Source organism: Salvelinus sp. IW2-2015, linkage group LG19 (assembly GCF_002910315.2).
Source record: "Salvelinus sp. IW2-2015 linkage group LG19, ASM291031v2, whole genome shotgun sequence".
NCBI lineage: Eukaryota > Metazoa > Chordata > Actinopteri > Salmoniformes > Salmonidae > Salvelinus > Salvelinus sp. IW2-2015.
Genome location: NC_036859.1, coordinates 38,036,575 through 38,048,094, shown reverse-complemented (window position 1 = coordinate 38,048,094; position 11,520 = coordinate 38,036,575). Strand labels below are relative to the sequence as shown.

Genomic DNA, 11,520 nt, shown 5'->3' with positions numbered 1-11,520 from the left:
ACCTCTTGACAGCTATTCGCGGATTCGCGGAATGTTTTTAGCATGAAAACTTGGCGGTCAAATTTGGTCAATTTTAGCAGTGAATGTAAGACATTAAATACTTATTATTATTAATAATTTGCATTGTGCAACGTAATGTAAACTGTATTTAATACCATTAAAACCCCCAACTGTTATTCATTTTGTTAGAACAAAAAAAAGCGGACGGTCCACAGGTTGAAAACCACTAGGCAAACGTGAAAAGTTACATGACAAAACATGTTTAGAAGTACTAGCCTATTATTCCACTTTGTCAAAAAATAATGCGCCATGTGGATATCTATATTCGTACACGGAAGGAAAGTTTCCACCCTTTCTCAGGAAAACGAAAGTTATCCGAATGTACAGTACAACATCTCCATATCTTCGATAGACTTTCAGTATTGACACAGACAGAGAATTGACAGCGTGAAGAAGAGTCGACAAAACGGTAAGACGATGCCTATTAGGTGACTATCGAACAAATTAACATGTAAAAGGTGAATGTGTCTTTCTGTACGTTTCAATATTATTGGGCAAAATATTTAAATTGTTTTGTGTTTTGTCGAAATTATGTTAAAGTTGTGGCGTAGCAGGTGTTAAAATGACTCGTTGATTATTATATTGGGGGTAAAACTGATGATCAAAAACAAATCATTGTTCACAAGTAGTCTTAGTTTGGTCAAATCCTCCTTGTCTCGATAGAAAAGTGAGAAACTGTTTTATACAGTTTTGCAGGTCGTAGAAATAAATTCCAAATCACAGTTACCTCAATATTCATTGTATTCAATATTCATACTTTGGAAAGTCATGAGCCCAACCATATCTTTCGATGAGGCGTTGGCAAATAAGGCAAATTGAAAGTGAAAGCATGCTGATCAGGCTTCTGAATCATATGAATGGTTTGTAATGATGGCGTGTTTATGATTGCAAACAGATCGGCTACATCAAGATGAAGTGTCCTGACTGTGGTCACCAAGCGACAAAATCGTCAAAATTTTGCAGTGAATGCGGATTGAGGTTAGCTGCTCAAATTTGCACCACAGGTAATATATATATTGTTTTTTTAAACTATTTTCAAGAATGTAATATATGAATGGCGGGGAATGAAGCTATCATATTTGGATGTTTACACTTAGCCCAAGATGTACTCATAAGGAGCCTACCGTTGCTCGTTAAGGTCCAAGGACTATATGTTATTTTCAGGGGTAGACTGGCTCTGGCAGCCAAATAGAGTACCACAGTATGAGTCATTTTTTACCCATAAAACCTAGCAGTCAAACAGGGAAATGGCTCCAATCATTTTCCACCATTCATTTTTCCCAAGAGGGATTTTAGAAACGCCAAACATAAGGGCTGTTTTTCATGAAGGCTTACCCTGGCGTGACTATTTGATAATCGTGTAAATCTCTCATGGACAAGATGACTTTTATCAATATATTTGCCTGTATTTAGCCCCAACAAATGAACTGCTAATTAGCTGCTAATGTGGCTATCATAAAGAATTACAAATGCCATGATGATCTGGACAAGACTGTCAAATTGAGGTAAAGGTAAAAATGTCTGGATTGACTATCTAATGCTTGCTAAATGTAATAATGAAGAAATTGGCTACATTTCTTTACATTTACAATTCTGTGAACTGTCTTGGGATATATTGATAAACGTCACCGTTTCCGAAAGAGATTTACATGTTTATCAAAACATCACGCCAATGTTAGCCTACATGAAACATAGGCCTTTAAGTGCTTCCAAAATCCAACATGGGAAAAGTGAACGGTGGAAAAACGATTGGAACCATTTCGCTTTTTAATATGCTCACTGTTTGCGTTTGCATTTTTTTCCTATGAATACGTTACACAAGCGAATACGTTACACAATACTGCCTCAACAAATGGAAGCAACAGGGATTTATTTGAAACTAGGGCCACTGTCGAGGCAATCGGGGATGCCTCAGCTGGGTCGTCAGGTTCTCAAGCCTCGGTTGGCTCGTCAGGCTTCCATTATCGAAACTACCTGGAATGCCTAAGCCAGCCCATCAGGCTTCCAATCCTCAGCTGGTTCGACAGGCTCCCGCGCCTCAATAGAGGCGACCGGCCTGGTCCCCGGGACCGTTCCTCTGGCTGGAGCCGCGCGTTAGAGAGGGGGTACTGTCACGTCTACTCCCGTTCCCCCTCTCCGCAACTCGACGTCACCAGTTTACTCATCGTTTCGTGCACCTACCACCATTTTTACGCACGCCTGCCACTATCACAAAGAAACCCGTTATTCTTTAGTTTAGGCAGGTCCTAAGAAACATAAGACTTAATATAAAATAAAAATGGGGAATATTTTGAGTTCAAATATGTTGCTTGTCTAGGCTACATGGCTGTGCCATGCAAATTAAATCAATAGTTGTTATTTTGTTAATTAAACTGACTATACACACTTACATTCCCCTGCGCTGATCACAGTCAACACACCCATATAGTAATATTTAATATAATGGAATACAATCATATAGCGGAATACAACAGAATAACATAGAAATAACTTGAGTGTCACCGAATGTGTAGAACCGCTGTCAAAAAAGTGCTATTTATCACACCGTGCGCTTACCAGTTATTTTAATAAATCCATTGAATATACGCAATCACAAAGAAATCCGTTATTAATTTGTCCTAAGAAACATTATGGTACTAATAAAATGAACTCTGAGGGCTAGCCACATTGCCATGATCGCCAGCAACTGTAGCAGTGGTTTGGACGAGTGGAGTTTCAGCGCCACTTGTTGCAGAAGATGATGCATTCTTTTTAAACCAATGCCTAATATCCATTTTGAAGGTAGCCAAGGTTACTGATCACTGAGGCACACTGTTGTATTTAACTAACGCTCCACCCGCTGCTAATTTGAACTGCCGGTAAAAAGAGACATGACTTCATGATGGATATCATAGATCTTAAACCCTGTCTGTCATAATTACCTGAGCCATATTTAATTTAACAATACAATTATTTTTTTGAGGTAATTTAAACATTAAATGGCCTATACCATACATAAATCAGTGTTATAGCTAAACATATATCTAATTATTATTATACATTTTTTGGGATGGGCCAGGAGGTAGATAGGGCGGTCCAGGCCCCCTAAGGCCCACCCATAATGCCGGCCATGAGTTTGAGAACCACTGCTGCCAGGAGTATGCATCCGGTATCCTTGGGATGTCCCTACCCTAAACTTTACCCTAAACTTGTTTTTAAATGACTTGCAATAGCTGCCATTAAGTTAGAATATCACCTTAACCTTTTTTGCATTTCAAGTTTAATGGGGTGACGTCAGAATTGGAAGCCCCAAGGATCCCGTTTCAGTATGCACACCCATGCAGGAGCTGCTTCTGATCACGTGACCTTATCCAGAAAGGCCCTATGTATACAGTATTGTCCAGGACAAGGAAGCAAATCAGTAAAATCGTTTTTTTTTTTTTAAAGGTCAGAATGGTTGCATGTCTCTATCATGTAGTTAATGTTGATTCTAAATGACTTGCCCTTCATGTCAGATGGGACCACTTCAGAGCATCAAACATCTGTGGTCCGTGAAGCAGACCCCCAGATGGAGGATGCACCAGTGTCATCATCAGGGAACAAGACCGACGCACCTATGAAACACTCCAGGGAAGAACCAGGGGGCAATGTCAAGAAAAAGGTCACAATCTCCACTAGAATATAGAGTATATGCAGAGTCAGGATTGTTTTACATAGTTCAAAATTCGGTAACATTTTACTCAAAGCGGACAGGTATAATGTTTTATTTCCTGTTATGAGCATTCTTAAGCCTTTATAATGTCATCTTATTAAAAGGCTTCTAATATTTTATTTATGAACCCTCCTAAATGACTCAACAGCTGTCATTAAGTCAGAGTATCATTATTATGAGACGATAAGAGATTTACAATTATATATATTTTTAACAGAACCAGTCACACTTTCAATTTGTGCCTTTAGGATGTGACCAGATGTGGGTTTTACATCAAGGGAACCCAGTGAAATTAGCATGGAATGGGAATGCTTTAATGGGCAGGGCTTATGAATCAGAAATGCTGATCCTTAATGATCTATAATGTGTTAAAAGGCTTCATTTTTCTATACATTGTTCATAGAGTGGAGGCTCTTCCAGCGCTACTGAGCTGAGCACCGACACACGTCAAGAGAAAGATGAGTTGTCTGGCAGTGAGAGCTCTACTCCTACTTCAGCGGTGGATGGCCCTCCTGTCAACACCGCCACCCCTGCTGCCCCTCCTCCTGTCAACACTGCCACACCTGCTGGCCCTCCTCCTGTCAACACTGCCACACCTGCTGGCCCTCCTTCTGTCAACACTGCCACCCCTGCTGCCCCTCCTCCTGTCAACACTGCCACACCTGCTGGCCCTTCCCCTGTCAACACTGCCACACCTATGGCCCGCCTGTCAACAATCACCACACCTGCTGCCCCGTCCTCCTGTCAACATCACCACACCTGCTGCCCCTCCTCCTGTCAACACTGCCACACCTGCTGCCCCTCCTCCTGTCAACACTGCCACACCTGCTGGCCCTCCTCCTGTCAACACTGCCACACCTGCTGGCCCTTCCCTGTCAACACTGCCACACCTGCTGCCCCTCCTCCTGTAACACTGCCACCTCTGCTGGCCCTCCTCCTGTCAACACTGTCACACCTGCTGGCCCTCCTGTCAACACTGCCACACCTACTGGCCCTCCTGTCAACACCGCCACACCTACTGGCCCGCCTGTCAACATCACACACCTGCTGCCCCTCCTCCTGTCAACATCACCACCCTGCTGGCCCTCCTCCTGTCAACACTGCCACACCTGCTGCCCTCCTCCTGTTAACACTGCCACACCTGCTGGCCCTCCTGTGAACACTGCCACACCTGCTGGCCCGCCTGCAACACTTGCCACCACCTGCTGGCCCTCCTGTCAACACTGCCACACCTGCTGGCCCTCCTGTCAACACCGCCACACCTACTGGCCCGCCTGTCAACACTGCCACACCTGCTGGCCCTCCTGTCAACACTGCCACACCTGCAGGCCCTCCTGTCAACACCGCCACACCTGCTGGCCCTCCAACCATACCTACAGCCTCTCCAAACCCATCCTCCCACCAGACACTGCCAGAAGACCAGACCAAGGGTCCATCGAAGGTAAACGGAGGCGCACCAATGAATGAGCCAACCCAACTTAGTCCTACATCAGTCACACAGGCCTCATCCACACCCGAGACAGCTGACCAGAACACAGAACACACACCTGCCTCAGACCCAACTCAACCAGCAAGTCAACTCTTGGATGAGGAAGTCCTGAAGGGGACATCACACGGGTCAAGGGAGCCATCAAAAAGCCTTGATGGTGAACGTAACACAGAGGTTACAGTTGTGAATGAACGGAAGACCTCTAGTAACCAGACCGACGAGAACATCACAAATGAAGCAAACTCAAAGAAGCGTGTTGACCAATCGCAAGTATCCCTTGGTGATCAGAGGGGTTCTGACCCAACAGATGAACCAAACACTAGTCAAACACAACCTGCTAGTCCAACGCTCTCAGTAACACAGGAGGTGCCTGAGAAGACATCTAAGAGAAAAGATCAGAACAAAACAGAACCTGCCTCAGTTCCAAGTCAATCAGTAGGGCAGTTCTCATATAAAGACGCTCTGGTGGGGACCTCTCAGGAGACGGGAGATCTGTCCAGAAGGCAAGGGGTTGGCACCAGTAACCACAGAGACCAGAGCAGGAAAAATGAAGCAAACTCACAGAACTTTGTTTTTGGATCCCACAAGGCAGAGGTAATACATATATTTCTATTCTGTTATTATTCAGCATGTGGAATGAACTGTGTTTTTGTATTAACATTTTTGTGGTTAATTAGGCTAGTGACAAGCCTCAAGAATCAAGACAAACGGCTTCCAAGCCAAACAAGGAACCAGAGAAGCTGAGTAATACAGGTGGTGGTGATACCTCCAAGTCATCTACTGTTGACTCCCCACCTGCAGATACAGATCCGCACCCGAACCAATGCAATGAAGATAGATTCCAGCAGGTGTCAGCAAATGAAAAGCAGCCACTGCCTCAGTCGTAAGTTCAGCGCATATACAGTGCATACGGAAAGTATTCAGAGCCCTTGACATTTTCCACATTTTGTTACGTTACAGCCATAATTTAATCAATTTTAGAATAATGTTTTCCTCATCAATCTATACGCAACACCCCATAATGACAATGTGAAAACCGGTTTGTAGAAATTTTTGCAAACGTATACATTTTATAAAACTGAAATACCTTATTTACGTAAGTATTCAGACCCTTTGCTATGAGACTCGAAATTGAGCTCAGGTGCATCCTGTTTCCATTGATCATCCTTGATGTTTCTACAACTTGATTGGAGTCCACCTGGGGTAAATTCAATTGATTGGACATGATTTGGAAAGGCACACACCTGTCTATATAAGGTCCCATAGTTTGACAGTGCATGTCAGAGCAAAAACCAAGCCATGAGGTCAAAGGAAGTTGTCCGTAGAGCTCCAAGACAGGGTTGTGTCTTGGCCCGGGAGGTGACCAAGAACCCGATGGTCATTCTAACAGAGCTCCAGAGTTCCTCTGTGGAGATGGGAGAACCTTCCAGAAGGACAACCATCTCTGCAGCACTCCACCAATCAGGCCTTAATGGTAGAGTGGCCAGACAGAAGCCACTCTTCAGTAAAAGGCACATGACAGCCCATTTGGAGTTTGACAAAAGGCACCTAAAGACTCTCAGACCATGAGAAACAAGATTCTCTGGTCTGATGAAACCAAGATTGAACTCTTTGGCCTGAATGCCAAGCGTCCCTTCTGTAGGAAACCTGGCACCATCCCTACGGTGAAGCATGGTGGTGGCAGAATCATGCTGTGGGGATGTTTTTCAGTGGCAGGGACTGGTAGATCGAGGGAAAGATGAACAGAGTAATGACAATTTATGAAAACCTGCTCCAGAGTGCTCAGGACCTCCGACTGGCGTGAAGGTTCACCTTCCAACAGGACATCGACCCTAAGCACACAGCCAAGACAATGCAGGAGTGGCTTTGGGATATGTCACTAAATGTCCTTGAGTAGCCCAGCCAGAACTCGGACTTGAACCTGATCGAACATCTCTGGAGAGACCTGAATTACTGTGCCTCAACGCTCCCCATTCAACCTGCCAGAGCATGAGAGGATCTGCAGAGAAGAATGGGAGAAAGTCCCCAAATATAGGTGTGCTAAGCTTGTAGCGTCATACCCAAGAAGACTCGAGGCTGTAATCGCTGCCAAAGGTGCTTCAACAAAGTACTGAGTAAAGGGTCTGAATACTTAAAGTTGAAGTCGGAAGTTTACATACACTTATGTTGGAGTCACTAAAACTCGTTTTTCAACCACTCCACAAATTTCTTGTTAACCAACTATAGTTTTGGCAAGTCGGTTAGGACATCTACTTTGTGCATGACACAAGTCATTTTTCCAACAATTGTTTACAGACAGATTATTTCACTTATAATTCACTGTTTCACATTTCCAGTGGGTCAGAAGTTTACATACACTAAGTTGACTGTGCCTTTAAACAGCTTGGAAAAYTCCAGAAAATTATGTAATGGCTTTAGAAGCTTCTGATAGGCTAATTGACATCATTTGAGTCAATTGAAGGTGTACCTGTGGATGTAGTCTAGGCCTACATTAAAACTCAGTGCTTTGCTTGACATCATGGGAAAATCAAAAGAAATCAGCCAAGACCACAGAAAAAAAATTTGTAGACCTCCACAAGTCTGTTTCATCCTTGGGAGCAATTTCCAAATGCCTGAAGGTACCACGTTCATCTGTACAAACAATAATACACAAGTATAAACACCATGGGACCACACAGCCGTCAAACCGCTCAGGAAGGAGACGTATTCTGTCTCCTAGAGATGAACGTACTTTGGTGCGAAAAGTGCAAATCGATCCCAGAACAACAGCAAAGGACCTTGTGAAGATGCTGGAGGGAACCGGTACAAAAATATCTATATCCACAGTAAAACGAGTCCTATATCGACATAATCTGAAAGGCCGCTCAGCAAGGAAGAAGCCACTGCTCCAAAACCGCCATAAAAATGCCAGACTACGGTTTGCAACTGCACATGGGGACAAAGATAGTACTTTTTAGAGAAATGTCCTCAGGTCTGATGAAACAAAAATAGAACTGTTTGGCCATAATGACCATCGTTATGTTTGGTGGAAAAAGGGGGAGGCTTGCAAGCCGAAGAACACCATCCCAACCGTGAAGCACGGGAGTGGCAGCATCATGTTGTTGGGGTGCTTTGCTACAGGTGCACTTCACAAAATAGATGGCATCATGAGGAAGAAAAATGATGTGGATATATTGAAGCAACATCTCAAGACATCAGTCATCAGTAATCCTAACCCTAACCAAAGTTAAACAATTTAAAGGCAATGCTACCAAATACTAATTGAGTGTATGTAAACTTCTGACCCACTGGGAATGTGATGAAAGAAATAAAAGCTGAAATAAATCACTCTCTCTACTATTATTCTGACATTTCACATTCTTAAAATAAAGTGGTGATCCTAACTGACCTAAGACAGGGAATTTTTATTAGGATTAAATGTCAGGAATTGTGAAAAAACTGAGTTTAAATGTAATTGGCTAAGGTGTATGTAAACTACTGACTTCAACTGTATGTAAATGTCATATTTCAGTTTTTTATTTTGAATATATTTGCAGAAATTTCTCTCAACCTATTTTTCCTTTGTCATTATGGAGTATTGTGTGTAGATTGATGAGGGAAAAAACAATTTAATACGTTTTAGAATAAAGCTGTAAGCTAACAAAAGGTGGAAAAAGTCAAGGGGCCTGAATACTTTCCGAATGCAGTATATATATGACTCTGTCCCGTCTAGCGCTGGGAATTGCCAGACATCTCACGATACGATATTATCACCATACTTAGGTGCGGATACGATATGTATTGTGATTCTCATTTGTCTCACTATCCTATATGTATTGTGACTCAAGACTGCGATTTTATTGTGAATCGATGTTCCAAACATATTGCTCAAGATATGTCTGCTGCAGAGGGACAAGAGAGAGCCATGAGAACTAGTTTTGATCAGTCATGGAAATTAAAGTGCTGAAAACATGTTGGCTCCCCATTTTAAAAAGGAGAACAAGCTAGAGAAGGAAAAAATAACAGTTTTGCCGCAGGTACAGCTGACTAGCGCTAGCTAACGTTAACTACCTAGCAAATTATTTGTTTATTTTTAAGAATCGATACTTGGAATCATAGAGTCGATATAATATTGTAAAAAATCATATTCCGTATCAATTTGAAATTAGAAATTAAATTAACATTTGATTGTCACTTTTTGTCATCCAAATAGATCACAAAACCCACAACAGTTCCCTGGCAGTGATGGCGTCACCGTATACTTCCATGCCATCATATCCAAAGACTTCAAATTGGACCCGGCAAAAGACAGGATTCACTTGAAATCTGGAAGCCTGTTTGGAGATTGGGAAAAGGGTGTGGAAATGAATATCACCCAGTAAGAACTACTTGATTTTTTTTTATTGCACAATCAAATGTGTGTGTGTGTGTGTGTGTGTGTGTGTGTGTGTGTGTGTGTGTGTGTGTGTGTGTGTGTGTGTGTGTGTGTGTGTGTGTGTGTGGTGTGTGTGTGTGTGTGTGTGTGTGTGTGTGTGTGTGTGTGTGTGTGTGTGTGTGTGTGTGTAAGAAAATATACAATTTGGTAATATTGCAAAGATAAATACTAAACATATGACTGACTTTCCACTGTTATTGAATTGATAATTTACAGATGGATTAACTGATTACAACTTGTTTGACATTAAATTTTAGTTGCCTTTCTTTGCTTACACAGGGTTTTAGGAAAAGATCGATTCCTTGTTGCAGCAAAGGTTTCTTTCAACTTGAATAAGAATGAAATTTGCTCCATACCCTATAAATACTTTGTTTATAAGTGGAATGGGAATTTTTATGAAGGCACATTTGAGCAGATCTACCAGACAAACTCAAAGCAAATTATCAACCGGTGTCTTTCCATCAAGCATGATCTTTTGACCCATGAAGGTACAGTAGAAGGATAAGTCCCTTATTATCCTTTATAGTACAGTATTGTAAAGAGGTTAGTTGTAAGGACATTTTGTAAAGAGGTTAGGGGTATTAACAGATATTCAAATGTGGTGCTTTTTATAGTTATAATACTGTTACTATTTGTAACAAAAGGGGGGAAAAACTATTTATATAAATGAAACTATAAATTTAACATTTTACTAAAGAAGATTCATTTTTACCAAACATTTACGTTCTTTCATCTTAAGGAGAATGGCACCAGTATGATGATGTCATATATCCAGAACTGAAGAAACACTGGTATAATGTTTGGGGTAGCACTAACGACTACGTGGTTGGTGGAAGACGGCTAGCTGGAGAGGTGATGCTAAACACCATCTTTGATCTTCTGAGAACCTGGAGTAAAGTGAATGTGAGAAACTTTTTTTCTCAGCTCCAGCAGTTCTACTCCACATACAGCTGTCCCTGTGTCCATGATGGAATGACAAAATCATGGGATTTAACATTTGGAGTACAAGAGGTACATTTACTTTTTACTGAATTTGTTTGTAAGCTTCTTAAAGCTTACAAACGTCAAAACATATTGTAGAACATGTTTGATATTTCAATTGCACTCAAACTCAAACTGACTTCATAACCTCAAATCTGTGAGGTCAGAGAAAGTAATTATGTCCAAACTTCTATACATTTTGTCAGGTGAGAAGTCTCCTGAAAGAGTTCATGAAGGAAAACATAGTTCCTCAGTCCCAAAAGAGCAGTGAAAAAGTTTTAATCTCAGACCCACTGAAAGCAGGAATTATTATCCTACTTGTGTACAACAAGTATGGATTAAAAGAAAACATCAGAGATCAGCTCGCTCTTCTGTGTCAGCTGCTCTGCCTGCCTAGAAAGCCAAGAGAAGATTTCCTTGACTACTGGACAGACTTCACCAAAGGCCTACCAAATGAAACTGGGTACATCAACAACTTCCAATTTCAATTACCCCATGATTTCTATGTTTTTAAGTAGGAACTTTTCCTCTTAAATCTTTTTAGAATTGAGCATGGGCACTAACTAATCTCACCTTTAGTGTTGCAGACATAGTTGAAACACTATGCAACGTTGCAAGAGAGTGGAATGTTGTGAGCTGGATCTTGGTCATCCCTCTCCTGCATCTGCTTAGAGGGGACAGCAAGCCCTTTGAGCCCATTCCACCCACCATGGATCCACCGTTTGCCACCTGGGCAGGGCTTAAAGGGATCAAAATAAAAGACAATTACAGAGACACACGGTATGGATTGAAGGAATGTCTTTCTTGTTGTTGTAGATTTTTAGTTTGTTGGTTAGTTTACTTGGAGTTCAAATGGAATTTGATTACAACAATTTTTTGATGATT

General features: G+C 41.8%; 1 protein-coding gene across 1 annotated transcript in view; it reads left to right on the top strand.

Annotated features, from left to right (window-relative positions):
• Positions 1-960: 960 nt before the first annotated feature.
• The window catches only part of LOC111979105 (E3 ubiquitin-protein ligase rnf213-alpha), a 58,652-nt gene continuing 48,092 nt past the window's right edge, over positions 961-11,520 (top strand). The window contains 9 exon segments of the mRNA XM_070449058.1: positions 961-1,064; positions 3,555-3,700; positions 4,155-5,834; positions 5,918-6,123; positions 9,433-9,597; positions 9,934-10,142; positions 10,394-10,665; positions 10,842-11,098; positions 11,215-11,415. Coding sequence (XP_070305159.1) covers positions 971-1,064; positions 3,555-3,700; positions 4,155-5,834; positions 5,918-6,123; positions 9,433-9,597; positions 9,934-10,142; positions 10,394-10,665; positions 10,842-11,098; positions 11,215-11,415 — 3,230 coding nt within the window. The 5' untranslated portion in view covers positions 961-970.